This window comes from Clavelina lepadiformis, chromosome 6 (genome assembly GCF_947623445.1).
Source record: "Clavelina lepadiformis chromosome 6, kaClaLepa1.1, whole genome shotgun sequence".
NCBI classification, from domain to species: Eukaryota; Metazoa; Chordata; class Ascidiacea; order Aplousobranchia; family Clavelinidae; genus Clavelina; species Clavelina lepadiformis.
The window spans coordinates 16,340,056-16,367,257 of NC_135245.1; the positions used below are offsets into that span (position 1 = coordinate 16,340,056).

A 27,202-nucleotide genomic window follows, 5' to 3' on the forward strand; every position below is an offset into this window, starting at 1 on the left:
GTATTATTTTCAACTTGAGATAAGAAGACATAGGAATAATTTAATTAATGAACATTGTGTACAAATAATAATGGATAAAGTCGATTCCCTTAGCATTGGCCGTAAATTTAGGTCAATATACAATTATAGGCATTTGTATACCGTACGTAATATTTGAAATCAAAACTGCTTTACTCGGTTACTATTAGAGTACCAGGTATTATGACGTAAAAATGTTGCATGACTCATCGCAATTATTTCCATCAACAACCTTGTATTCCCAGTGTTTTTCTATGTATTCTCTTCTTGTTTGTAAGTTAAGTCATTGTAACCCTGTAAGTTTTCCCTAAACTCGAGGGTAATCTCCGAGGAAAAACGAGAAACGCAATTGCAAAATTCAATCGAAAAAGAAGCATTCTTGCATAAGATCAATCGCTGACTATTTTGTCAGATAGTAAAGTTACCCGGCTTCAGATGAAACATTGTTTTCCAGTAATTTTTTTCCACACGTAGGCCTATAGTAAATGGTTATAATGGTAGTAGTAGGCCTATAGTTACTAAAATAAAATTAGGCCAGGTTCTAATTTGAATTGGTTTTACATTAAACCTAGGCTATTACACTAACGAAAATGACAGTATTTACTCGAACCCTCTTTGCTCGAACATAGTAGAGTAATGTTTCAACTTTTCGCCTTTTTACTGGTTTGGGTTGTTCAGGATTTAAATGCCGCAACACCTTATCATAGAAATGTCATCCGCAAACCAATTTGGCTTTATTAATGTACAGAACTGTGCCCACATGGAATTTGCTGGAGAGTCTTGATTACCTTTGTTTGACTTAACGTAGTGAGCAAGCGGTTGTACTAGGGTACCTGTTTGGAGGGGGTGTGATGTTTCTCACACTTGAGGTCGCAGGCATAGAACAGCAACTAAAAATTTGCTTGAGACTGAGAGAAACGTTTTTTATTTCCCGTAGACTCAGGGGTGTCAAACTCAATCGCACCAGGGGCCAAAACTCAAAACTTATTTAACGCCGCGGGCCGGTCAAGGATAAAATTTGATTAAACATTTCGTGACAAGAAACATGAGTTGGAACAGGCAGCGAAACAACACCAAATTTTTGATGTTTTTGACGATTTTTGTCTGGGCTATTTTTGATTAATTATTCTTCTCTTACATCGGTATGTTTCATTTTTCTCTTTGCAAAAGCATTAAAGAATTAACAAACAATAAAGAAAAAAGCAGCCCAGATTACAAGCGTTAGAATAAATCGATTTATTCTGTCGTATTGTGGGGTAACTGCTGTGCTGCTGTATTTTACGATTTGTTATAACCTTGTTTCTTGCTTGAAAAAAGTAAGTTTTACTATACAATGATCTCGCGGGCCAGAAATAGTTCTATGTATAAAATAGCATTGCGGGCCAAGTTTTAATGTAAAGCGGGCCGGATGTGGCCCGCGGGCCGGGAGTTTGACACGTATGCCGTAGACTGTAATGCTTCCAAAAACCATGAACGTATGTTACGTTCACGGCAGTTTCTTTGTGGAGACGGCGTAAGGGCTGTGTACACTTGTACTAGCATATGTAGCGATAAACTGGGTCAGTCTATGCGGGATTGAGACCGCAAAGATTGCCAGTAACTTTTTATTGCAGAATTTAATTAATTAATTAAAATTTACAAATATTGTAAATGTAGTTCTTTTCAAAATAGTTTTGTAATGAATTTTCTTGGTTAGGGAATACCCCTTGCATAAAAACATTTATTTTGAGATTTTAATAAAACTTGAAATCGAGAAGACTGCTTCACCAACAGATTGTAATGTTCAAGGCTGGTAAAAAGACATACAAAGAGTTAAATCTTTGTTAAATTTGTTATCGGTTGTGATAAATGCCAGGTTGAGTTAACGTTTGTTTACCTTGTATAAGTAAAAGGGTTAATTAAAGCCTTTCTAAAACGAAGATCACAATGAATTGTAACATTTATTTTGTGCAATGCAGGAATGGCTTTATATAGAGTTGGAGAAGTAGTTCTGTCAAAAGCCCTTAAGCAAAAGGGTTCCGTCAAAAATCTGGTATTTGCATCAAAATACAGAAATGTGAAAGAATTATATGCTCTTGTTTGTGAGACCTTAAAATATTCTGAAGTACTTGATGAAATTTTTGTGTCTAGTAAGTTTTTCAAACACTGCAAAGGGCTCAGCAAACCACTAGCAAAATTGCTTGTGTATGATTTTTTGTTTGGCAAAGGTATACAATGTTCTGGAAAATACAAAAGAGCAGTAATGGCGAATAAGTCTTCATTGCAATCCACCCTGGCAAGAATCAAAATGAAAAAGAAAATTATTACCAATGCTGAACTAATTACTGATCCAATAGCAAACGTTAAAATTCCAAAATATCTCCGTGTAAATACTTTAAAAACAACTCTTAAATCTGTGACTAACTGCCTAAAAAGTGAGGGTTACAACTTATTTGAAGGAAACTGGAAGAAAATGGGTATCAAAGAATTCAAGATTGACGAACACATTGATAACTTGCTTGTTTTCAATGATAAAGTGAATTTTCATAAACACGATTTGTACTTAAATGGTCATTTAATTTTCCAAGACAAAGCGAGTTGCATTCCAGCACAAGTTCTAAACCCACAGTCAAATCAAACTGTAATTGATGCTTGTGCAGCCCCTGGAAACAAAACTTCTCATTTATCTTCACTGATGAACAACACTGGAACAATTTATGCATTTGATCTGGATTTGAAACGAATCAGAACTATGAAAACTTTGTTGGATAGAGCTGGTGTTGCTAATTGTGAAGTAACACAATCTAACTTCTTGCACGTTAAAAAAGATGACCTTAAGTACAAGGATGTGAGATACATTCTTGTTGATCCTTCCTGCTCAGGATCAGGGATGGTGCAGCGGTTGTCACATTTGACTGATAATGCAGAGAGCTCCAGTGATAAACGTTTGTCTTCATTATCAAAGTTCCAACTCCAGGTTTTGAATCATGCCCTGTCATTTCCCCAAGTAGAAAGAGTTGCGTATTCAACTTGTTCTATTCATGACATCGAAAATGAAGACGTAGTGAAGCAAGCACTGGCAAATAACAGCAAATTCAAACTTGTCAAATGTTTACCTACCTGGACTAGAAGAGGCCACGCTCTTAAAGGATTTACTGACGAAGCAGAAATGTGTGTCAGATGTCAGCCGGAGCTGGATGGAACCAATGGATTTTTTATTGCTTTGTTTGAAAGAACTCAATCCTCTGTTATTTGTCCTGCTGAACATGTTCAAGCTAAACTGATTAGGCCGAGAAAAAGAAAGCCAAGAAAAAGCAATGGCAAAACAGACAGTAATAAAATAAAGGTTTGATGCTTGTATTGTAATCAAAGTGATCTACATGTGCATCATTCTTTAAATAAAATGGTTAGTGGTCATTAAAAGGCAAAAAGTGACAGTTTAGTAGTATTTACGGGATTCTTTTGATGCTGGAACAAAATCTTTATGAATAATTTGTCAAACAACTTCGTTTGAACCAAAGCATACAATAATATACTACTAAAGTTATTATAACTAAGCAAAAATGTTTGTATGTATTCCACAAACATGCTTACTACATTTGTTAGTTTTGCACTAAAGGTGAAGATGGGACTGAAAAGCTTCAAGTGCCACAAGTCGGACTCTAGTTGAAAAAGCGTAAACTTAAGGTGGAAAATTGCCATTTTGAACTGTGACAGAATAAATACCAACAAACTCGATACTTCTCTGTTAGCACTGTGCTTATTAAAAACTGGAATGTGAGTTTAAAGTGTGTTGTATTAATTATTCTTAATTAACGCGATGTACTGGGCACTATTTAAAAATGTGAATTGCTCAGGGGAATGCACCCAAACAAACTAACTGGGACTCAAGTGTTGAGAAATCATCTGGTGATGAAGATTCCATTGTCATACCAGTCTTTTGTTCCATGCCACTAGACATCTCATACACGGTGCTATTAAATATAGTAGAAAAGGCAGGTAGAAAAAGAGAAAATCACACTGGAAAACTGAATCACCTTAGGACTTTATTCAAACTAATGTTTTTTATAAAATTTTGTATACAGCTCAATTTCTGTTGAGAAAGAACTATTCTATTCTTTATATTGCACATACCACACATGATGAGCCGGCTGCATATATTGAATCACATTGAGCTAGATTTAGCTGATAAAATACTGGAAAAGTTTTCGGTTCGGTTCTCGTACTTTGCTACATATCAAGACTACACACAGATGCCTGTTCAGCGTTCATGCTTAAGTGCGGATTTCTATTACAAAAATAATGAGCAGTAAGTTTAACTCGCAGTCAAATTAAATACACGCTCTGCAAATTATACTACAACAAAATCACTGCATAATATTGCAACGAAATGCAGAATAAGCAGTAGAACAACACATATCATGTCGCGGTAATTAGAAAAATGACTTATAACAATTACGAGTTAGACATTGTTTCTAACTAGAATACAGTAAAAATAGATGTAAGTGCCACTTTATTGCTTAAGATTGAAAACTTCCTTAGAATGAAGTCTTGATTGAAATGGTAAGATCTAACACTGAAATGCAAAGCGATTATAATTGGAATCTGTTTTCAACTTCATCTGCTATCATCTTGGCAATGGCAAGTGATGAAGTGGCAGCGGGTGATGGAGCGTTCCTCACATGCAACATTCTTTTCCCGATGCTTCCTTTCCCACTATCAAAGATGAAATCATCGACTAAGTTGCCATCTGCATCCAGGGCTTGTGCTCTCACTCCTGATGGTCCCCTGTGATGAGGTAAATAAATATTTTGGTGAAACATATAATGTAATAAAATGACTGTTTAGTGCGAGAGTAATTGCCAGCCTACATTTACAGCAACTGCTGGTGAGTAGTGGGGTGAAATATGATGATATTAGTGTAGTCAGGAAGTGATTCTCAACCTTTTTTCGATCACGGACCTCATGGAACAATTTTTGAAGACTACGAATTCCAATATATAAGTTTAAAAAAGTCCTTCAATTTTTAACTTTTTCAAGTTGCAACAAAAAATCATTACAATAGGTTAGTAGACTAAGCTTTCCACAAGAAAAACGCTTTTTATATATTTTACTTTCCTGTCCTTTTGCAGCACAAAATTTCCTTTGCTTTTCACACGTTGATATGTTTATTATTTCATAATGACCTTTTAGGTTATTTAATAATTGCTTTGATAAGCAATTTAAAACCTTGTTTAGCTTGATACAGTTACTATACCTAAACAAAATATCAAATCCAAGAATGAATGAAATAAATAATCTTTTTAATTAATTACTAAACCTTAACAGACCCCCTGAAACCTTTTCATGGAACCCAGGTTAAAAACCCTTGTAATGAAGCTTACCTTGTTACATCATTGATTGTTAAATTTGGTATAAATCTTTGCAGTTTGCCAAGTTGTGCATTTTTATTCATGACTCGGTATAATTCATCGAATCCAGCAGTCAAATTGCGAAATACCAGCTTCCGTAAGCCGCTGCAACGAAAAGTCATTGTTATTTCATTCCACAGGAAAAAATAAATAAAAGTAACATATCAAATACAGTTTTATATTTCAAATTCCTAAAGGGTTGTTGTTACACCCATACATAATGGACAATAAATATTACCAAAGAGATCCTGCATTCACCTAAACATCAATGCCTCGGATAAGTCTTTTAAATTGAAGTCTGTAAAATTATAGCCTTCACGTTTAAATGCAAGGATTGCATTAGGCCCGAGCCATATATCGCCGTTCATACGAGGGGTGAAGTGCACGCCAAGGAATGGGAATCGAGGGTCTGGAACCTTGAAAAATTTTGTTACTGTTTTCAATCAATGACAAACCGGTAGACAATACATAAAACCTTGACCAGCAAAACAGCTACCTTGGCATGAAAATTGTTTAATGTGCATTTTATATAAAATTTAGACAGAAATGTATCTATACTGTGCTAGTGTGCTCACTGGATAAATGTTTCCATTTACTAAATGAGTTTTTTCTGGTTTCAGCACAAGGTAATCCCCTCTGAAGGGAACAATTTTTGGAAGACTCTCTGCTCCCGATATGGCTGCAAGTCTGTCTGAGTACAGACCACCACACACAATCACGTAGCGTGAATTGACGATATTCTGTTGAAGACCAAAATAAGACCTCATGTAACAAGTTTGCATAAATAAATACATCGTAATAACAGTAGCTGCATATTTCACTCAAGTAAATAACTCGTGACATTTACCATAGCAATGTGACTGGAGTATAATTTTGAAAGGATTTAATTTACGACCCAATGCCAGCTTAGGCTAATCTAGTCTACAAACTGTTAACTGTCAACAACAAAAAACAAAGTAAAGCTTTTTTTTTCTTTAACTTACAATAAATTGCTTAATGCTAACACGTTAATTTTACAACTTACGCTTCCATGCTCTGAATGTGTTGACACTGGATGACTTGAACCTAAAAGTTTTCGGTTGATTGTTCTGCAACTAAAATCCCACTACATCTAATGAAATGTATAATATTCTTATGTAACAAATAGCTGGAAGTTAAAATTTTAGATTTTGTTACAATCTGGCTGAACTGATTAGTACTTACTAGTATTCTCAGAAAATTTGTTTACGCAAAAGTTTGTTTGAATATTCCCACCACGGGCTTGGAATTCTTTACCATACGCTTGGGTGACCACACTATAATCAACAATTCCTGTTAGTGGAGAATGTATGGCTTTAAGTCCCTGCACCACGTATAAAAATTTGTGTAAAACTACAAACTAAAACTATGAAAAAGGTGTTTTTTCTAAATAGCTTCAATCGGAGGAATAACAAGATAATATATTTTACGACAATGACATTACAAGACTTACTGTTGCATGTTACTATACTTCTAAATCTAAATCATGCAACGTACACTAGGAAATGCAGATAACTATTTTCCCACCTTACAATGTGGTTCTATCTGTTTGATGTCTTTTCCTTCCACCATAGACACAGTACAACCATTTTTTAGAGCTCGTTTGTACAAGTCATCTAACCTTCCAAGCTCTTCTTTGTCGACAGCAACAATTAACTAAAAAAAAGAAAGTAAACATAATCCAACCTCATGAGAAAGTAGTAGATTTATGCAAAGAAATGTTTGTGACAGCTAGACAAAAAATGACCATTTAATGCAATCAAGTTGGCCGTTGCCCAGGGCCACTACGATTAATTACAGATAGTGCAGATTGCTGTATGAATGCAAAAGTGATTTGTACCTTCCCCACTCTCTTGTAAGGTACGTGTTGCTCATCACAGTATTTGTATAGCAAATCTAGACCTTCTACACAAAGTTTAGCTTTCAGGGAACCAGGTTTATAGTAAATGCCAGCATGAATGACACCGCTGTTATGCCCAGTCTGATGCATACCTTCATCAAAAGCAAAATAAAAATATGATTTTTTTTAACCAATACCATATACTTTGTTAACTGATGTAGCATATTCATTATTTTCACAGTCACATCTGTTAATTTCAAGTGTAAAATAGACCATATATATGAAGGGTGACCAACATGCGCGATTGCCCTATTGAACCAAAAGGTACTTCAAGTCGATCGGACTCAAATAAAAAAGTTAGCATTTTTACCTACTATCGGTTTTTTGTTTTATTTAACGATCAAGAAAGCAATTTAACTGTACCTTAAACAATTCATGAGTGAAAACCATTAAACCTTTTAATAAGTAAAGTATTATTAGCTGATACAACAACTTTATTGGCCGATCATTTTAACCTGGCCATTGTAGATGTAATTCATGAGCATTGGATACCCCCGATACATATACATTTTACACAAGTAACAATACAGAAGGTAATAAAAACAACAGAGCGTTACTGATTTCCTTTTCTTTTTCTAAAACTGTAATTGATAAATCTGGTCGTCTTAGACTCAATTCTCGAGCACTTGCAAGACCAACAATCCCACCGCCAACAACCGTGACGTCACAGGTGCTATCTGAATCCGATGAATAGCTCCTAAAGAAGACATCACATTTTTTGAGCCTGTGCTTGACCTTGTTTACAAATGCACAACAGCGATCCAAACAACCTTTTGTGCATGCAGAATACAAATACGGTGATCCCAAATTTCTTGTTGTTTTCGTATATAAACTACATTCAAAGCAATTTTTCTATACAAACTCTTTTAAAATTAGGAATCCTTTTACTAAAGACGAGTTCCTGTAACTTAGTAAATCTGGTAATACTGCATACCTTTTGTGATGGCCATTGAAGTTAGAACGAACACAAAATTGGCATAACAAGCTTCTATTTCCTGAGAATCTTGGCCATAAAAACTTTGCAACATTACAAGCCATTTTTCTAAAAATAACCTAAATACAAGCTAAAAACTTTTTTCTAATTTAAAAAGCAAACCTGCAAAATCCATGACTAGGAATAACTGTCAAAAATACCAACAACACTATGTAGAAAAGTTTGTGGGGGCGGCTCATGAGAGTGATGTGAAAACTATGTTTTAGGTGGTCAGTCAATTCAAGCAATGGACGAGTAAACTCAGGGCAATTCAACTAACCTATGAACAAACCCAAGAAAAACCGGGTCTAATTCTAATATACAAGTGCACAACCAGATGACGTCACAATTTGAGTAGCTGGTGTCTAGTATACAAAGGCATGCTGTGGTTGTGGACTGGTATACTTTTGACAATCATGTCATTAACGGGTATTGTTACATTAAAAAATTCTTTCCATTCAAGTTTTCCTGGCGGATTGCAAAAGTAAGAGACCTCATAACATAACTACATGAGCAGATATGAGTATTGAGTACCGTATAACTATTATAACCATAGCCCCCTAACTACATTTTAAGCCTTTTAGGCTCATCTGAGCGGAGCCTAGCCTAACAGTTCAAGTACAACAAGCAACCTGTAGCCAACATACCCCAAATGACAAAGTGTTTGCAAACGTGTGCTATCGTGTCAAATGACGTCAGAGAATAACACTTGTTTAACAAGTTTTACAAACTGCGAAGGCCGACTTGTCATGCTTCTGCATGTATAGCCTGCAGTATTTGTTTGAAGATAAACCCGCTCACGAATATATAAACGGCACAAGATTGACGACATAATAAATACAAACCATAATATAAATTTTTATTGCACATACAACAACGATCAAACTCGTATTTCATCGGAATTAGGACATGACGATAAATAAGCACGAAGTTTTGCAAGTGACTATTTCACCGTAAGTAGATCTGTTATAAAAGGTAGGAGCTGAAAACCACAAACTGTTTGGGGATATCATTTAGACATGAAGGATGTCTTAAAGATTAAACGGTCATTACAGAGCTGAGCCTCCTAAAGCTACTACCCTCACGAGTCGCACCTGAGTCGCACGACCCTCTTGAGAGGATGCACTGGGTCAAAAAGAGAGAAGGAAAAATGACACTACACTCATGCTATTACTAGTCTATAATCACAAAGCAGATTATTTTTTTAACAGAGTAGTAAGATTTTTATGAACTACATTTCCAAAAAGACAAAATAATGACTTTAGATTAGAAGCTGCGGTATACAAGCCCTGTTGCAATTTGCCCAAACCAAAACCTAAAATATTGTTTGATATTTTGGGATGTTTGTGTGGTGGCGGTGATCGGAGGTCGGAAGGGGAAAGTCGGTGTCACCGACTCGGTGAATATTATGCAGTTTGTCGGCTCGGTAGCCGGGTGGTTCGAGGGCTTTCATCGCAATAAATTCTGCTCAGGTTCCGTGTTTCTCTGCCAGTGGCACCATACTGCTATACCGTTGTAATGCGTTTGTGCAAACCACTAACGAGGCTTGCTCTTGTTCAGGTGACCTGGTGCACAGTTCAAAATTCGGCTATACTATAAACAAAATAAAAAATGTGTGATAATCGGAATTGATCAAAGGCTAGGTTAGCTCGGTAAAACGATAACCCAGACTATGCACATGTGCATAGCCTAGCATGGCGCTTTTCGACGAGATTTTGGGGTGCAGGACGGCCAAAATCGAAGTGACCTGGAGCAGGATGGCTAAGATTGAGGTGCACTGGTTGCAAAATAATGTACCAGTTGCATTTTGCAGTCTGGTAGGCAAAACGCACTAGCCTGTGGTCCAAAGTGCCATTGCAACATGTTGCAGCTGCGCGCTGAATATTTCTGAATCTACTCATCATGCCTATTTATATTAAATAAACTAAGAATAACTTGTAGTTTAAACGCCAGTTTATAATAAAAACAAAGAATCGAGACTTCAGTGCACGCCATCACGCCAAAATTTTTGTGTTTACACCTAAAATTTCTCGTCAAAAACTGCAATACTTTCCGGTTTGACCTGTGGACTTCGTTTTTGAGAGATAAATGTGAAATGTTCGAGTGCAGTAAACACAGATTTCTAAAATGTTGTGGGTGCACTTGCCATGCTTTCCAGTAAGGTGACTCTAACCGGAACTCGAGTAACAAGGAATTATTACTGCGTTCAAGTCGTGCAAAGACTTTCCTCAGTCCGAGGATGAACATTATCATATCATACTGGTAGACCTATCAGTTTTGTTTAAAAAATCGTTTTAGCATTTTTGCTGCTAAATACACTTTCAGCTGTTTGTGAGCAGTGAGCACACTTGGTCCAATAGCCAAAGGTAAGTGTGATACCAGCATGCACAAGATTCACCAACATGCAAGCCGAATCTTTTACTCATCACACCAATTTGTCATAAATAAACAAAGAATTAAAACTTTACTGCCATAGCGGAAAGTGTGGCAGCTGTATGTATGAGATTTATCAACGTGCACACTCAATTTTTTTTCTTTATGCCGATCTGTAATAAAAAACAACGAAAAGCTGGTTGTTTAAATGTAAATTTATAATAAATAAGCAAAGAATTGAGGCTTTGGTGCACACCATCATGCCAAATTTGTGTCTTTGCACACAGCGTTTATTGTCGAAAATTGCCGTACTTCCCAGTCGGGCATTTGGAGAGATCACATTTACTTTTCTGTGCATCTTAACCACTTGCCTTACCAATTATTTTGGAGATGGTGGTCAAAAAATGCCTATTTTTTATTGCATTTTTTGATCTAGTACATTGAGATGAAACACTGTGCAAAATTTTTTTGGACAAAAGTGAACAGTTTTTGAGAAATTCATATTTTAATTTGGTATGTACAAAGCACACAAAGTAGTCAACAAAATCCCCAAAACAGCACAAAATCGACGCCAACATTTTGTTTTCATACAAAAAACAAGTAACATCAATAGTGATCTGATTCACTGCAGTTGGTTGTGTAATTGTTCTTAGAAAGCAGATTTTGTGTGGTACACTTGAAAACGAGGAGACACACACAAGCCAACTTTGCACTCTGCGCACCAGTAGCGACTTTCATCTCTTTCCAGTACATCTGCAGATCTGGCTGAATTCCCAGTATAGACAAAAAGTGTTTGACTCTGTCCTTCATCACTCAATTTCATCCAACCTATTGCATCTTGTCCAGGAGTGTCATCTTCGCTGCTGTCATTAGAAGAGTAGTCACACAAAAAGGAGTCTGACGAGCCACTTTTAGACTGGGAGTCATCACTATCAGTCTCTTCAGTCGCCACAACTAGTGCAGTTACATTATCACTACCACCGTCAAAGTTAGCCATTACAGTATATTACTCTGTGTAAAAACACAATAGTTACTCCTTCTATTCACCTGAAAACTGCTTAAAACAGTTTTGTATTGGTTATGCTATTGGCTCTCCAGCCCACCCAGCGGTGGAAATAACAAAAAGATCGATTGTAGATGGCGCTATTGATTTAAAACTACAATTAAATAGCTAAGCGAATTCATTCGTGCATATGCGAGCGTTTTTGTCCTAGAAAAGAGTTAACTCGGGATAGTCAATTTTTTTCCGTCGACCGATTCCAAGTTAACTCGGGGAGGTAAGGCAAGTGGTTAAGCATCCTTTGCTACCTGGTGGTATATTCTGTAAACATATTGAATTTTAGGTTGCTGGGTAAGGCCATTCCATTTACTTGTCCAGATAATTTTTAATTTTACTTATCCAATCTAATGGTAATATTACTTGGTTTTCCTCTCTGACATTACCGTTCTGCCGATAGTCCATTAGCTCATGAATTTTTCTGTCTTGCGAGACCATGTTTATCATACAGCTGTAGAGGAAAGTTGGTCTGCAGCACTTACATGAACGAGACTCATCAAAGTGCACGCCAAACTTTTTCATCCAAAAAAACAATTTTTAATTAACAAACAAACAATTAGAGCATACCAAAATTTGCTTCTTTGCATGATTTTTAGTTGAAAATTGAGGTACTTTCCAGTTAAGTCTGTTCATAGAGATTATACAGATTTTGGCAGTTACCTGTACAAAGAAAAATAGAAAAAACTCAAAAAGCAAATATTATTAAATTAACTTTAGTTACAGTATTTTACTTCTGCTGCATGTGTTAGTGATTTTGTAAGTAGTTTAAATTCTGTTACACAGACTAAGGACAATTTGTGTGGTTAATGGAGCTGAGTGAGTGGGGTTTATGTGACTGGATCCAGCCACTTGTAAAACAAGTTCTTCATGGGCCCACTGGCTTCTGTGTTGGTGGATTAAAAATTGAAGATCCTATTAGCAGGTGAGTGGCTGGTTTTTGTATGTAATTATATTGCAGTATTGTCATCACTGATCACGGTTTATAAATTAAATCCACAAGCCCACTTTGCAAATAGGCTGGTGACAATACTTACAAAATGTGCCGTTTGTGTGTGAAGTGTGTGAAAACAGTATCAATGTACAAAATTTGCCAAAAGTCTGTTGCATTTATCACAGGCGTTAGTTTTAGCATTTCTTGTATTTTCAATATCAATGGTATTTCCACATACTTTGCACATGAACCGCTATTAAACTTGTGTTGCACTCCAACAAGATTAATTTAATAAAGTAAAAACAAAAGTTCGTACACTCGGTAGACATCTATATACACTGGTGGTTTAGATATTCTGCAACTTGCATCAACACACGTAGCGAATTGCATTGGCACATACACACTACATAATTTGTTAATCAGTGATATCACTGCAAAATTTATTTAAAACATTGCCAATACTGACTCTTCTCTGACTTCATATATGGTGTGTTACGTGGTTTCTCACTAAATTAATATTTTGTTTGTGTTTATTTTTTTAGCGCTGCCTGTGTTCCTCATGAAGTTTTGAAAAATGCTAATGATATATTCAGCATCGCCATCCCTTTAGCTGGTGATATACTTCGATGTAAGCTAGAACGCATGATTTGTGAGGCAATTTTGACCAAGGAATTTTAAGACAAAATTCGCTCATTGCTTGATGTGATGGATACGTACAGTATATACGTCACGCTATAAGCATAATTAGAACTTTATGTAGATGTAATGTTGTGGTTTGTATATACTCATGTAGTGATTTATATATCGATATATAGACGTACTAAGTGCTGTTAAATAAATGATGATTCTTTATAGCTTGTGTAATTGCATTTATCTGTCAACTAAATAATCATTTATCTCGGCAGGGCAGTTTATATTTGACGGATCCAACCCTGGTAGTCCCCCTGATATTCTGTTTTCTGAATATGAAGACTTTGACCCAGAATATGACGATATTATAAGTCTAGTGAAATGGGACCAGGAAAATGAAGAAAATCTTTTACATGTTGTAAAGGATGTTGTAGGGTGCGGTACAGATATGCTTAACTGAAATTTAACTAAAAATTAATTTTAAACATAAAAGAAATATATTATGTGGTGTTGTATCACTTATATACACATTAAATCAATTAAAATATGTGTTATGATTGCAGTTAACACAATTTATATATTATATATTATATAGCTTGTACAAAGATCACCACAAGTTTAAATGCTATCAACTTGGTGAAAAATTCAAGACGGAATTAGAAGAATTGTTTGAATGTGAAGGACTCAATGTTGAAGTTAGCATTAAGAGAACTGACAGGGTATCATCAGGCTTGTAGTATAAGATAGATTATGTTTTTTCAATTCATATCAATAAATTGTATACTTTATAAGGATAGGACTAGTAAAATCCTAATCCTTGTTCAAATACTCCCATATTTACAATGTTTGGACAAATTCAAGTATTGCCAAATGTTTTTCTTCAGGCGAAAAAAGGAGTGCTGTTACACTTCCACTACTCGTTAACAAGACAATGCAATTTTTTGCTGGTATCTCCCTTTTTAGCAAATCAAAACCTTTGTTCGTTTTGGCAGATTTTCGAAAACTAATAGCATTTGTACATTGTAATGCAGAACTTATTTTGAATTGTAATTATCGGTCATCAATACTTAAGAGAGTTACGAGATTTGTAAAGATTATGATATTTCATACTAATATTGATAAAACTCATTAGCCTGGTCTTATATCAGTGGTTCTTAACTTGGGTTCGACAGGTGTTTGACACAGTATCCTTGAATTACAAAAATTTGGCATACGTTTTTGGAAATAGTTTTTTGCAGGCTAATTAATCGTCAAAGTACAAGTAAGAACAGTTTTTAGTTCATTGCTTTAGTTTATGTAGGCTAACATGTCTACTCTTCATACGTACAGTGGGTTAAAACTGCAGCGTAGCGATTAAACTATTTTGTTTTCTTGGTAACGTTTCAATTTATCAAAGAAATTCTAAAGTTACCATCATGCAGCAAACCAAAGGGTGTTGGAAAATAAAAATAGGGTTTTGCGTGTTTGCACAGGTTTTTACTGATCTGGATGCATTTTTTAATTCAGTGTTTTTGAATTTTGAAGCATATTACGTATTGGTTAATTATGTTATATGGATAATGACATCTTTTGTTCGTCAATTGCCTACAATGGGGGTGTTCAAATGGCGGATCTCGATCCGGATCCGGATCTTTTCAACTTTTTGTGTAGATCTTCAAATCTAAACCAACTCATAATTTTTCTCACTGAAATGTACTGATCTTCCAATGTAGTCTTGCAACAATCTTGCAGCTGAAGCACACATCACTTTTGGCTTTTACAAAGTTATAAATATGTTGTTGGCCCTAAAATGTAGGGTACATTTACTTAAATAAAGCACCATAAAAATTAAAGCATGTCCAATATGTTTACTATTCGTATTTAGTGGATCATCACGTTCTCAGGTTTGGCTGCGGTGGATCATGGCAGAAATCATTTGAACACCCCTGGCCTACAACATTGCGGTTTTCTAATAACAGGCATAGTGTCATTTTATATAACATATCTATACCCACTGCCAGTTCCTATAAATCTAAATTAAAGTTATATAAATGAAAAATAAACTGCTACCTAGTATGGTTATGTGACAAGTCACTGTGATTATAGTAAGCCATGGTCTAGTACCAATTTTACTATTTTTGTCATTTTTGTACCATCCTTAACTTATGTTAAGTCTGATTTGTGATCCCCTGTGCGATAAAATTTTATGATGCGTTACACAGTCGTAAGTCTAGTGTAGTATTTCATAGTACCAACGCCACGATAATAACTAAAAGCCTTTATCGGTTCCAAGCCTTTAACTTCAAGTCTGAATTTTGTTGTTTACATGACAGACTGGCAATCAGCGAACTATGAATATACTGGTGCAGTTTCAAGCTGACTTCACAGATATCATTGAGAAAGACATTCCACTGGATGCAGTGATCCACAGTCCACTTCTGCTAATAAAATATGAATTAAACACTGGTAAAGTAGCTCCTGTTCTCTTCCTTCCATCTCATGTAGAAAGGTGAGAGAATCTCTTTGTTTCACTGTTTCTAGTCCATTTCCAAGTATATCTGTGATATAGAAATATATCCTGTTCTGTTATCCTAAGGCAGTGATGCCGGTGCCTTTGATGTTGTTACCTGACAAAGCTCAAAGGCTTGTAAAAGTTGGGGAATGTATGCATACCTGAACAGAAATGTTCTGAATTTGTTATTTTAGAACCAGTACTGCCGGCGTTTCCAGCGTTGAAACCACATGAATAGTGCATATAGTAAAGTAGTCATAGAGCAGTCGTTTTTACATCATTAATTCAAAGTTAATTGGAAACACATATGTAATATATGTGAAATATATGTACAGTACAAAGTTGATGGACAAGACCTGTCGGCTGTTAGCCGGTTACTGACAATGAGCGTACGAACTTCCACGCCCCACAGTTTAAGAACTTCTGTCATAGAGTAACCCATTCCCTACAATATTTTTGTACTGATGGAAGATGTCATTGTTTGCAGGGTATTGGGTGGAAGAGGAGCTCTAGGTGCCCCACCCTTCACTGTGGGACTCACTGTACTGGATTACGTCAACAGAACAAGAGAGCGCGTGAATGAATCGATTAAAACGTTGTCAGAAAGCCACGAAAAACGTTGTGAATACATTGCCGCCTTTCTAAGTCAATTTTCAGGGTAAATTTGAAAGATAAAAATGTATATTCTGCAACGAAAAGCCGAAGTTTCGGTGTAAAGTTCTTTGACATTGATCCTGTTGCTTTGCAGACACGTGTTGGAATACGACGCAGAGAAGTTTTTCAAGATCAGTTTGCTTTTTAATTATCAGACTTTTTTCTTTATTATTCATGGTTAGTGTGCCTACTTCAAGCTAATCCAGTTACATAAACTTTCTCTTAAATTTGAGTGCATTTTTTTACTTTTCAGTAAGTTTGACAAAACTCTTTCCAAGTGAACAGCCAGTGATAACTTTTCAGTCAGCCTATCACGTAACAAAGCGAAGTCAATTATGTCAAAGCGTGTCAAACAATTACCCATACAGTCCAAGATGGCCAGGCTCAGAAATGGCAAAACGGGCGAAGTATGAGATTAATAACTAGTTTTATGATCAGTGTTTCTTAATTTACATTGTATTATTCCCTTCTAGCATTTTTGTATAAATATTTGTTTAAAAGTAGCTACATGATTTTAATTACTTTAGTATTTTATTCAGGAATGCGTGACTATATTTAAACCAGATTAATCCGGTTTAAATATAGCCACATAACTACGCAAGAGATAGCAAACATAAAAATTATGATATATTTAGTTTGGTTTGTAGTTGCGCTGTTTAAATTATTCCAGTGTTAAGATACGAAAGCTGCCCATTTGTTCTGGTTTCCCAGCGAAAGTAGGAGTTAAGTTTCTGGATTAAAAATTATTTTAAAAAGCTTCACTAGTTTTATTTAATTGCTTCCATTCATTACTACAGATTGTTTATCCTGGAGAAGATTCCACACTTCAAAGAAACATGCATACGTAGCGGTGTACTTTAGATAATCGTGTCAAGTGGTTTGTGAATTATGTTTATTGTTCGCAGCTAACCAAATGCTTTTTTGATAAAATTATTGCACTTCTTGAAATGATTGCAGTTACTTATACCCGATGCGTGTTTCTTAGCCATTTATACAAATTGTGCTTTCAAAAAAAGATAATGATTTTTCTGTATTTGTCATTTTCTTTAGCGCCATTCTGTGATCCGATTTTATTGAGGCTAAAATAAAACAACAAACTTGCTTTACATAGGTTGTTACCATCTGTGTGCAATCTATTTGACGCTTCGGGGGCCCAACGTTTTATTACGCGGCACCTTTGCCGAGTAGGTAGCAAAATCATTGCCTTTCATCTTTCAGTAAATGAAAAACAAACTAAATTGAGAAAGTCGACGATTCAGGTTCTGTTTTATTTTTGTCACTAGATGTCGCCAAGGACGCATTTAGTTTCATTAGATTTGATAAAACAATGCGCCAGAAGTTCTGAGCCTTCACGTTTCAAGAGATGATTCTGACAGGCTTTACTTCAAGCACGGAACAGCCTTGATATTACTGGATTGGATTAGAATTCCATAAATAGGCCTGTCGATTCCTTCATTCGATTCGAGTGACGTTGATAAACCCCCTGGTGCTTTGAGTCCCTACTGGAATAAATTTATTTTAACTTTCGTATTTGCTAATCCAGTCATCCATTGATAAACCCCAACGACCGCTCGCGAATTTAGAATTAATGACAGAGCGACTTAAATCGATTTCCATTGAAAATAGTAATCTGTTAACCATTGCAATTTCAGTTAACCGCTGTAGCAAAGTAGCCTATACCAATGTACTGAATGTATGCTTCAACAATACTAGTTAAAACAAAAAATTCTTCATTTAAAAGAGTAAACGTAACCTCTACAAACAGAATTCCAAATGCTCTTATACTAAAATATGTTACTCGGATCCAAGATCTTAGGCTATAATACAAAGGAAAAATATTAAACATACGTTAGGTTCTAATGAACGTTTTTCTGTTATCTAGTTGGTTCTGAATAATGCTAAATTAATACAAAATTTTGTGAAGCATTTCAGAGTGAATGAAATAGCTCACTTTAATATCTTCAACAAATGATGGTTTTACTTGGGCATAAAATGTTTAAATTATCTTGTCATGCCGTAAACGAGACCGCAAGAATTTGTACCGTCCATAAAAAGAAGTTGTGGGCCGAAATACATTGCAAAACAGACGGTTATGAAAAAATTTCCCGCAGTATTAGTTATATAACCAATATAAGAAAATATAAATGATAAGCAATAGAAACCATACTAACTTAATTAAAACTGAGTTGTATGAAAGCGCAAACCAAATCCGATGTTCTTGGGGGTCAATTGAGTGAATGGTCAAACGAGGTCAATTGAGTACGTTGGAGGTTAGCAATGACGTATTGAAAGTTGTCGCAATATGTTAACTAGCAGGATTGTATTTCAGCACGACTATAGCTAAAGGGTGTAACGGTAAAGGTAAATTTATAGTCAATGTCGTTTCGTTTCACGTTCTTGATAGCCTAGGTGGCGTGTATGAGTTTTAGTTGCTATTACTTTAGCAAAACAACTTCAATGAAATAGAGACAATCCAAGCATTTCAGTTTATAGCTTTTGAGTTTGACTACGACACCAGCGTAGGAACGCTGCAGGTTTTACAGAAAAAATAGTCTATAGGTATATTCGATGATGGAAAACATTCATAGAAAAGCATTTCCTTAATTAGGTAATTGCAATTATAATAATAATTTAATCAACGTTGCAAAAAACGTTAGCTTTCCAGGAACTCAAAGAGAGTTCATACAGTTTTTTTTTCAAATTAAGCTTGCTTAAGCAATTAATTGATTAACTTTTATGTGAGGCTTAGCTGCTTACGTAAATAAATAAATAAAGGTATACCAATATACGCATTGTCTTCAATGCCTTGCTGCTGTTACATCCAGCTGGTTTTACAGTGAGCTACGAAATGGTTTGATTTCATTAAAAAGTCTTTTAAAATGTTCAAAATTTTAGTTTACAGTATTAATTATCTGATAAAATGTCTAAGCTCTGTTTGCAATTTGCAATGTTAAATTGCGAAAAATATTAATACGTCAGCCGATGTAAACCAGTTGACGAAGATATGATTGACTGTTGACAGAAAGTATTTCCCGCATACGGTTCTTGGAGAGACGAGAATTACGTTTCTAAAGTACCGGCCTTTCGTATTGTTTAGTTTTTTTTCTGTAATTCCAATCCCAGTTGCAAAGGTTAACATTTTTGGTGTGTGCTGAATGCGCATGATTTGCCGTCGGCAGAATAACAACGTTGAGCCGTGCGCAAAAACAAACAAAGATAAGGTCGTTTAGTCAGCAGAATTTATATTTAACTTCGTACAAATCTATAGCCATCAAATTTTCAGTCGCAAAAGTCCGGTCATTGTTTCCAATTTTCACGCGTCGCACAGTTTCAATTTATATTAATGGCGTAATAGCATTTAACTTGATAATAATCAGCAGTTGTGGTGTGAATATAGCGCTATAGTTAACACATTTCGTGAACAGATTGGGCCTTAACTTCTTTTTATACTAGCCTAGTCTATATTCAGTGGAACATGAGTATTTGTTTTAAAGGTGCGATGTTTTAACAGGCTGCGAATGTACATTGCGTAAAGCAGTTATATTAAAGCACTAACTGCTGGTAAACATGCAAAAGACGTCACAAAACACACCTAATAAGCATTTGTTCTCCATGTGTTTTAAAACTAGAAATGAAAATTTATGTATGCTTAACAGCATAACGTTTAGCGCAGTTTTTATATAGTTTCCGAATAATAACCGATTCTAAATACTGTTGTTGGATTTGTTGAGTTTCCTTGATGTATGCAGTACGAAAGTAACAACTAATTATTAATACTGAAAATTTTATAAATCAAATTTTCACCAGTCATGATGCAGCAGATGTGTGTCTTTTATTGAGTTTTGATGTCTATTTTATTTAACCTGCACCATATATGCCTCGCGTTTGTGTTATTTATCACTGGAGTTATTTATTGATTTCGGAATTGTACAATAGTCCTCCACTAAACAGACTTTTCCTGTGGTCGAATTTTTTTTCTTGCTGTAAGAATTTGAATAAAGATATACGTAAATAATAATGAGTTCTACAATGTGAATTCTTTAAGTAAAATTTGAACACACGCTTCGACAATAAAATGATATAGTAGCTGTCTATTATGGCAGAAAACAATGGTTGTTAGCGTAAATGGAAAACTTAAATTGATTTGAAAGCTTTATCGCAGATTTCAATGCAGTCTTAACACATGTCACAGGCAATAGGTCAGCGAAATGATAACGTGCACGCCAGCGAATAAGTAGTACGGTTTGCTGGAATTGGTCCGAAGTCGGTTAACTGCGGTTTCTCTATAATTAGTTTTAAATGCTCTCAAATGTTGATAAAGATAACATAGTGAACGCAGTTGACATCCAAGGGAAAGCCAATGGGTTGAAAAACGCAAAATAGAAGTACGCGAAAAAAGCTAAATGACCAATCAAGCAGCTAAAAAAAGCCCGTTGGCTACATAATGCTTGGGCATGCTGTTCGACAAAACTAAGATATAGCATTGAGCAGAAGGAGATAGAGCCAAACAAATGGTGGTGGACGGTGACAAGATAATAATAAATTGCTGTGCTAGATACATATTGACGTGTAGTATGTTAATCTATTGTTTCTAGCTGGAAAGGCGTTGGTGTCATCATCATGGTGTATATGATAATAATATACTTATTTCTGTATTTGGAAGTGTAGTCAGTAATGCTACGGGTGCAATTAGTGGTCATACCAAGACCATTTCCGCATTAACAAAACGATTCTAAACGAACAATTTCGGTGTGATAAGTTCATTTACTGAAAGTCAAAATTTCAAATGGCAGCGCTAAATTGTTTAACTGATGCATGTTAGCCGATTGCAGATGAGTTGGCAGTTCAACTAAAAATATAAAGTAATGCTTCAATGTAGCGGTCAAATTTACTGTGTGTACATACAGTATAATACAAAAGTTTGGTTGATTAATGCGATTTTTCTTATTTCTGTCAAGTACAATTTAAGACTCAGGACTAAAAGATTATGTTCATAGCATTTTTCGCCTGGCTGTTATTTATGACAGAACAACTCCTTTATCTTATTGCTGGTGGTTTTGTTTACCCACTAGGAAAGGAGCGTGGCAGATTATATTAGGCATTGCGGTACAGATATGACGTTTCACAGCGGTTACCTGCAGTTAATCGGGAGTAATGAAACGTGTTCTAATGATGTATGTTGCATATGTCGACATTTAGAAAGTCTAAGCGTAATGCCATGTCTTTACAGCTTCCCTTAGCAGAGATTGATAGCAGAAATGCGTAGTTTTGTACAGTATTTCCCTTTCCAGAAGCAGTCAACCGTGATGAGAGCGCATGACTTACCACAGGCACTGTTGAAGGTAAGTATGTAAGGCGCAGGTGTACGCCTACTGAATCAAAATTCGCCGTTTACGCCGAAGTCGGTCATAATCTTATCTTAAGATTAAGCCTACTTGCAACTGTTAACCTGACTGATTGGAATTGGTTTGTTTTTTTTTTATTTAACTGGGAGCTTAACGGTTTACTATATTTATTCGAAACAGATCGGCCAAAGCAAAAAGTTTAGCAGAAACTTTGTGAAACAAATGTAAATATTTTCGAAAATGCAAGTCGTAGTCATGGTTAGGATAAACGTTTGCTGAGCTTAATGCCCTAGCTGTCTAAGTAAGCCTCACAGAAAATCCCAGTTTTATGTAACACGTCACAAACCGTTTTATGTATTTACTGTTTTCTTGTGTACGATTCTCGATCAACACTTACGTCAAGTTTTGTCAGATTATTTTTTACAACATCAACAGAGTCTATACTCTACAGCCTTGGGCGATAGACAAGTTCGGTCAGTTGTATTTCTTACAACAAACCTTTAAATGGTTAACGATTGCCTGGACACGTAGTTAATCTGCCAACTAATAACGAGTCAAAACAACGGGCGATAGACAAGTTCGGTCAGTTGTATTTATTACAAGAATCCTCTAAATGGTGAACGATTGCCCGGACATGTAGTTAATCTGCAAACGAATAACGAGTCTAAGCAATGGGCCCCGAGGACAGATGTTTTGGAAACATCCAAGTCACCGCACGTGAGGCTATAATATTATTGGCGATTTTTTAAAGTCATTCTTGGATTGAATCACGAGGTCGACACAAACAGAAGGATTGTTTTCGGCGGTGTTTGGGTCACTTAAAAAGTCAAATTACTACGAGAGAAGAGTGGAAAATACACCAGCCTGCAATCTATGCCCAATCGATGCTGCGTTGGCATCGTAACTTTTTTTAACAGACAGCATGCTGAAAGGCGAAAAAGCTCTTTTGCACTTTTTTTGGTCTAGTTAGTTCATAGGGTCAATAGACATATTTTAGGACGCCTTTCTTTTTTGAAGAATGTTATGTATTTTGAAAAACTTTTATAATTAGTTAACAAATTACAATCTGCCTTATAAAATAATAACTAAGTTAAACCAGATTAAACAAATGTTCAAAAACAATTACGCACGTACGTGTGATCACTCGCACATGTTGTACCTCTCACCACACAGAAGTGTTGTTTTAACGTTGTTGGCAGAACTCGGACGACACTGCTCGATCGCATTCCCCTCCTATAGTTGCCAGAGTTCCTATAAAATTGTATGATTCTTAACGAAGGCCCAAGCAGAATCGTTAAAGTCTGTCAGGATTATATCGATTTAAATGTAATAATTTTGGTTTTCAGATAGCTGTAATTGATCGTAGGAAAGAAGGTAAGAACGACGTAAATGTTTGTCAAACATACTGCAAAGTAATCAGTTTGCCTACACCAGTGAGTGCTAACAAGCAGTCTTTAATTGGACAGCGCAGTTTCCATGCAATTTAAGCTGTTTTATGCCAAAATTGTTCAGTTAAGGTTTATACCATACTTTTACAGTTTTTCTAATTGGATATAAAAACATACGTTGCTATCCCCAAATATAATAAATTTATTTGTGTAATAGTCGAGGCAATTCTTTTTATTGTGACAGAGAATTATTTCGGTAAGTTTTTTATGAAGTTTTTTTGCTACAAATGAGTTGCAATCTCAACTGCTAACTTTGAAAATATTAGAGAACTAATATTTTTCGCAAAGTCAACGATCTTATCCGTTAATCTACCCAACATTTGCCATTTGCGAACGGTGGTAAAGGGCAAGATGGAAATCCTGATCACGAAGATTCTAATAATTTTCGGTCTCTTCTTTTCAACCCTACTTGCGGCCTTGATACCTTGGCTATGCATGAGGCATATCAGAAGAAGGCGACACCGCCGAGAAAAATCGGTCTGGAACAGAATTCTCCGCTGTTTCAAGAGGAAGCAAGATCAGAAAGAATTTAACGACATCGCTCTTGAAAATGACATTATCCGTACTACAGCCTCGCAGGCCAACCGTCGAAAGAGCCGGTCGAAACTCATTTTAAGTTCATTGAACTGCTTTGCTGGAGGAATTTTCCTCGGGACAAGCTTCATCGGTCTGCTTCCGGAGATTCGTGAACATTTCATCGCCTTCAATATACAGTGGCCAACATTCTATAACAGGTGAATTATTTGCATCGGATTAAGCAGTTTTAGTTGCTTTACCGTGATGTAAACTCTGTAGACCAAAATTACTAGTTTAAAGCATCAGTGTTTAATTGTTAGTATGAGTCACGCTGTCCGCTGTTACTAACATGCGGTTAAGTTAGTGAAGGATTAAATAACTTGTTTTTAAGTTCTTGGGATTAAATTGAAGTTAAATTCAAATTAAAATTATTCAACTTATGGGTTAAAAATAGAAAAGTAGCTCTAAAGGTAAATTTTTTGGGCGAGGTAATAACGGTCGTATATACATTAACACGTATATTGAACTTAACTTTGTATCTAAACTATAAAATAAGAACAACTATAACAGTGCTGTAACTACAGTAAGTTAACGCCAAATTTTAATTTTTTCACAATACTCAAATAAAATAAAATACCAATCAACCAAGCATGACTATTTCCGCTTACCCTAGTTAGTTATAAATAATTGCTACTTGGGGCACTATTGTGAAAACCAATTTTGGAGGGAAGGGGACGGAATCAAACTAATATTAAGGCTTGTATTATTGAATTAGGTTTAAATCCATACATTTCTGCATTGACTTTATTGCAATCTTGACTTTTTGGTGTTTTGTTCACGCATAGTATTGGTCATTGCAAAAATGTTTCCTGTTATTCATCATCCCTGGACTGCGTTCACATAATTATTTTTAACTGTCTAGTTTTTGCGCCTCTAACGAGAAAATATCGGTTTTGAATTGAAACGATTTTCAGAACGTTTCAAGGTATTTTCTTTTATTCGGACGCCATGTGAGGTTTTGATGAAGTTTATTTCGCAAACAACGGTTTGAAACATTTCGATGGGAACGCACACTGGCTGATATATATATCACTACATTGAGGAATAATATCAGAAAATTTGCCATATTTCAAAATATCTTCGAATTGAAAATGCATTGAGATTTTTTTGTTTAAGACTAAATACTGTACGAAATACGTGTAGTTCCGCCGAAAGAAACGGTCAGGTGTTTTGACGTAACTACTCCATTTTATTAGTGGCACGAACACCGCCTTCCAAATGGCGTTCACTTTCACTGAACTTTTAAAGTTACAAGATGTTTGAAGCTCTACAATAATATTTGATAAAATGTAGCCCACTGTTAAAATATTTACATTCCCCATGTACTTGCCGTAAGTATTCATTTCAACCACGACATAGTTATTGGCCAAGACAATGGAGTACTCGTGCATATTCTACATTTCTACAAGATTCATGTGACCGGGATATACAAAGTGGCCAGCGGCTTTCTGCAAAAGCTTTATCCGATCGATAATTGGATTAAGTTATATGTTTCGCGTTCTTTACTCGGATATTATGCATTAAAGACGCTCTAATGGACGATTTGACGCGATAGCTCTTAACAAAGATAAGTCACATATGTATGCTTATTTTTTTTGTTTCAAACTTGAAAGATTGTTAATACCACAAATGGTGGTAGCATGCGCTAGTTTGGCATGTGCAGTTGACTGCCACGTAACTGCACGGGCCATATGTAACTGTTTTGGGAATTCCTGTTTATGTTTTTGAAAGTGACATCGTTATTAGTCGTCTCCTGGGACGAGAATTATAGGCTAACTATGGCAGTTGTTTTTGTTTTGCAGTACTTCAACGAACGTCACTGCTGAGGTGGGAGAAGAAGAAGGGGAGAATATGCCCATTGCTGAGATCATTGTGTGTTGTGGATTATTCTTGATACTAACAGTTGGTGAGTGTTTTGTCTCTTTCACTTGTTTGCGGTTTTTTATGCTTTTCTTTTGGGCGGCTAACGTGTGACGTCAAATATGGAAAAGACCGTGACGTTTATCGTTTTTCCTTTTTAGAACAAACCGCACACTCTATTAATCAGTGGAGACAACGTCGCAAGAACCCTTACAACGGGGCGAATAATCTGAAAACATCCGCATCGTTTATTGATGGACGGAGCGCATCTATCCAGACCAACCGGCTGGAAACTCTTATCAAAGCGCATCATGATCACGCCGGGATCAGATCTCTGATGCTGGTCGCGACTCTTTCCATTCACTCTCTTCTAGAAGGCATCGCCATCGGACTCCAGGATTCGGTTGGAAGTATTCTCGCCATATTTATCGCAGTTCTCTTCCACAAGTCCTTGATGGCATTCAGCATGGGCACCAACCTGGTCCGGGCAAAACAGACGACCAAGAAAATCGTGTCGGCCGCTTTCCTATTTTCTTTCATGTCTCCGCTCGGTATCGCGATTGGCCTCACCTTGAAAACGACAGGAGGAGAGGAAAACATGACAACCGCTCTTGTTAACGCCGTTCTGCAAGCAATCGCCACTGGCACCTTCTTGTATATTACTTTCTTTGAGGTTTTGGTTCGTGAGTTCGAATCCAATGGCAACCGATTTGCAAAGGTTTTCTCCTTGCTTCTAGGCTACGCATTAGTTCTGGTCTCCTTTATCGCTCAACATGCGTGAAGAAGGCAGGGCTTTGGAGCAAGCGTAAATGTTAAATTACTCCAGCTCCGGAGCTCTCTTTTATCATAAATAAGGTCATTGATACCACTGCTCCTGTTCCAGCTCCGGCTCCATTACATCAAAAACTGTGCAGCTATGAACATGTGACTGCTTTGCCGTCAAATTCCCAGCAACATGGTTAGTTAGAAAAGGTGGCGCCAAAGAGGCAACAATTCTTAATTTTGTGAAGGGTTGATGTTAAATTATGTGAATTTAGCCAATAGTAGTAAGCTAGCATCTTATGAAATACATCGGAGCAGGAGGTATTTTTCAAACAACTGGCTCCAGCTCCATTTGAATCTCACGTAGATCTCTGGCTCCAGCTCCGTTGAAAATGCACGGCTCCGGGGCTCCAGGCTCCGGCTCCAAACACCTGCGTGAAGTTTTGTTGCGCTTGTATGTTTCGCAAAAGTAGTCTGTATTTGGGCTTCATTTGTCCCTTATAGAAGCAATACTTAATAAGCAATAATTTTTGAATTTATTTCTTTTCCCTTCAACACTCAACTTACTAATAGTTTTCGCTAGAGGGCGCTTGAACTGTTTTGGCTCGCCTCCTATCCTTTTACTTATTTTGTTCTTTGATTTTTTGTGTTGCTAGAACGTTTTGTTACTCATCATAATAATAAATTGCCATTACTCAAACCGACTCTGTAGTTTGACATTTCAAGAGAAACAGACACTTAAACCATTAGGAGGTGCAATACGCTTTGCAGCGGGT

The 27,202-nt window shown here is 36.2% G+C and overlaps 5 protein-coding genes across 6 annotated transcripts; 3 read left to right on the forward strand and 2 right to left on the reverse strand.

The window, feature by feature from the left end:
* The first annotated feature begins 971 nt into the window (after positions 1-971).
* Positions 972-3,735, forward strand: LOC143462965 (28S rRNA (cytosine-C(5))-methyltransferase-like). The gene has a single exon (XM_076961294.1). The coding sequence runs from the start codon at positions 1,979-1,981 to the stop codon at positions 3,347-3,349; it is 1,371 nt and encodes a 456-aa protein (XP_076817409.1). The 5' UTR covers positions 972-1,978; the 3' UTR covers positions 3,350-3,735.
* Positions 3,736-4,251: 516 nt separating this feature from the next.
* LOC143462964 (L-2-hydroxyglutarate dehydrogenase, mitochondrial-like) lies at positions 4,252-8,451 on the reverse strand. Of its 2 annotated transcripts, none has more exons than XM_076961293.1 (10): positions 8,261-8,450; positions 7,884-8,023; positions 7,267-7,418; positions 6,954-7,082; positions 6,612-6,750; positions 6,433-6,473; positions 5,984-6,148; positions 5,667-5,824; positions 5,382-5,513; positions 4,252-4,785 (listed from the first exon to the last, which is right to left on the reverse strand). In XM_076961293.1, exons 1-10 carry the CDS (start codon positions 8,362-8,364, stop codon positions 4,590-4,592), a joined length of 1,356 nt encoding a protein of 451 aa, XP_076817408.1. In that variant the 5' UTR covers positions 8,365-8,450; the 3' UTR covers positions 4,252-4,589. The 2 variants fall into 2 exon arrangements, with proteins under 2 accessions (XP_076817408.1, XP_076817407.1); XM_076961292.1 differs by lacking the exon at positions 4,252-4,785 and adding an exon at positions 4,792-5,254 and having other exon boundaries at positions 8,261-8,451.
* Positions 8,452-11,094: 2,643 nt separating this feature from the next.
* LOC143463033 (uncharacterized) lies at positions 11,095-11,714 on the reverse strand. Its single transcript, XM_076961391.1, has one exon. It carries the CDS (start codon positions 11,667-11,669, stop codon positions 11,322-11,324), a length of 348 nt encoding a protein of 115 aa, XP_076817506.1. The 5' UTR covers positions 11,670-11,714; the 3' UTR covers positions 11,095-11,321.
* A 735-nt stretch (positions 11,715-12,449) lies between these two features.
* LOC143463032 (BRISC and BRCA1-A complex member 2-like) lies at positions 12,450-17,541 on the forward strand. Its single transcript, XM_076961390.1, has 9 exons — positions 12,450-12,651; positions 13,203-13,288; positions 13,566-13,725; positions 13,886-14,009; positions 15,603-15,778; positions 16,269-16,439; positions 16,530-16,612; positions 16,689-16,842; positions 17,233-17,541. The coding sequence occupies exons 1-9, from the start codon at positions 12,536-12,538 to the stop codon at positions 17,294-17,296; spliced, it is 1,134 nt and encodes a 377-aa protein (XP_076817505.1). The 5' UTR covers positions 12,450-12,535; the 3' UTR covers positions 17,297-17,541.
* A 3,384-nt stretch (positions 17,542-20,925) lies between these two features.
* On the forward strand, positions 20,926-27,126 carry LOC143461897 (zinc transporter ZIP3-like). The gene is made up of 3 exons (XM_076959831.1): positions 20,926-23,962; positions 25,607-25,710; positions 25,826-27,126. Exons 1-3 carry the CDS (start codon positions 23,580-23,582, stop codon positions 26,443-26,445), a joined length of 1,107 nt encoding a protein of 368 aa, XP_076815946.1. The 5' UTR covers positions 20,926-23,579; the 3' UTR covers positions 26,446-27,126.
* Positions 27,127-27,202: the final 76 nt, after the last annotated feature.

Coding starts and splice junctions, on each gene's coding strand:
- LOC143462965 (XM_076961294.1), top strand. CDS start 1,979: ATGGCTTTATATAGAGTTGGAGAAGTAGTTCTGTCAAAAGCCCTTAAG.
- LOC143462964 (XM_076961292.1), bottom strand. CDS start 8,364: ATGGCTTGTAATGTTGCAAAGTTTTTATGGCCAAGATTCTCAGGAAAT. Junction 5,825..5,983: donor TAAATGGAAACATTTATCCA/GTGAGCACACTA, acceptor AAATTTTTCAAG/GTTCCAGACCCTCGATTCCC. Junction 5,255..5,381: donor ACAATCAATGATGTAACAAG/GTAAGCTTCATT, acceptor TATTTTGTTTAG/GTATAGTAACTGTATCAAGC.
- LOC143463033 (XM_076961391.1), bottom strand. CDS start 11,669: ATGGCTAACTTTGACGGTGGTAGTGATAATGTAACTGCACTAGTTGTG.
- LOC143463032 (XM_076961390.1), top strand. CDS start 12,536: ATGGAGCTGAGTGAGTGGGGTTTATGTGACTGGATCCAGCCACTTGTA. Junction 14,010..15,602: donor GCATTAAGAGAACTGACAGG/GTATCATCAGGC, acceptor TTTACATGACAG/ACTGGCAATCAGCGAACTAT. Junction 16,440..16,529: donor TTTCTAAGTCAATTTTCAGG/GTAAATTTGAAA, acceptor GTTGCTTTGCAG/ACACGTGTTGGAATACGACG.
- LOC143461897 (XM_076959831.1), top strand. CDS start 23,580: ATGGAAATCCTGATCACGAAGATTCTAATAATTTTCGGTCTCTTCTTT. Junction 23,963..25,606: donor TGGCCAACATTCTATAACAG/GTGAATTATTTG, acceptor TTTGTTTTGCAG/TACTTCAACGAACGTCACTG. Junction 25,711..25,825: donor ATTCTTGATACTAACAGTTG/GTGAGTGTTTTG, acceptor TTTCCTTTTTAG/AACAAACCGCACACTCTATT.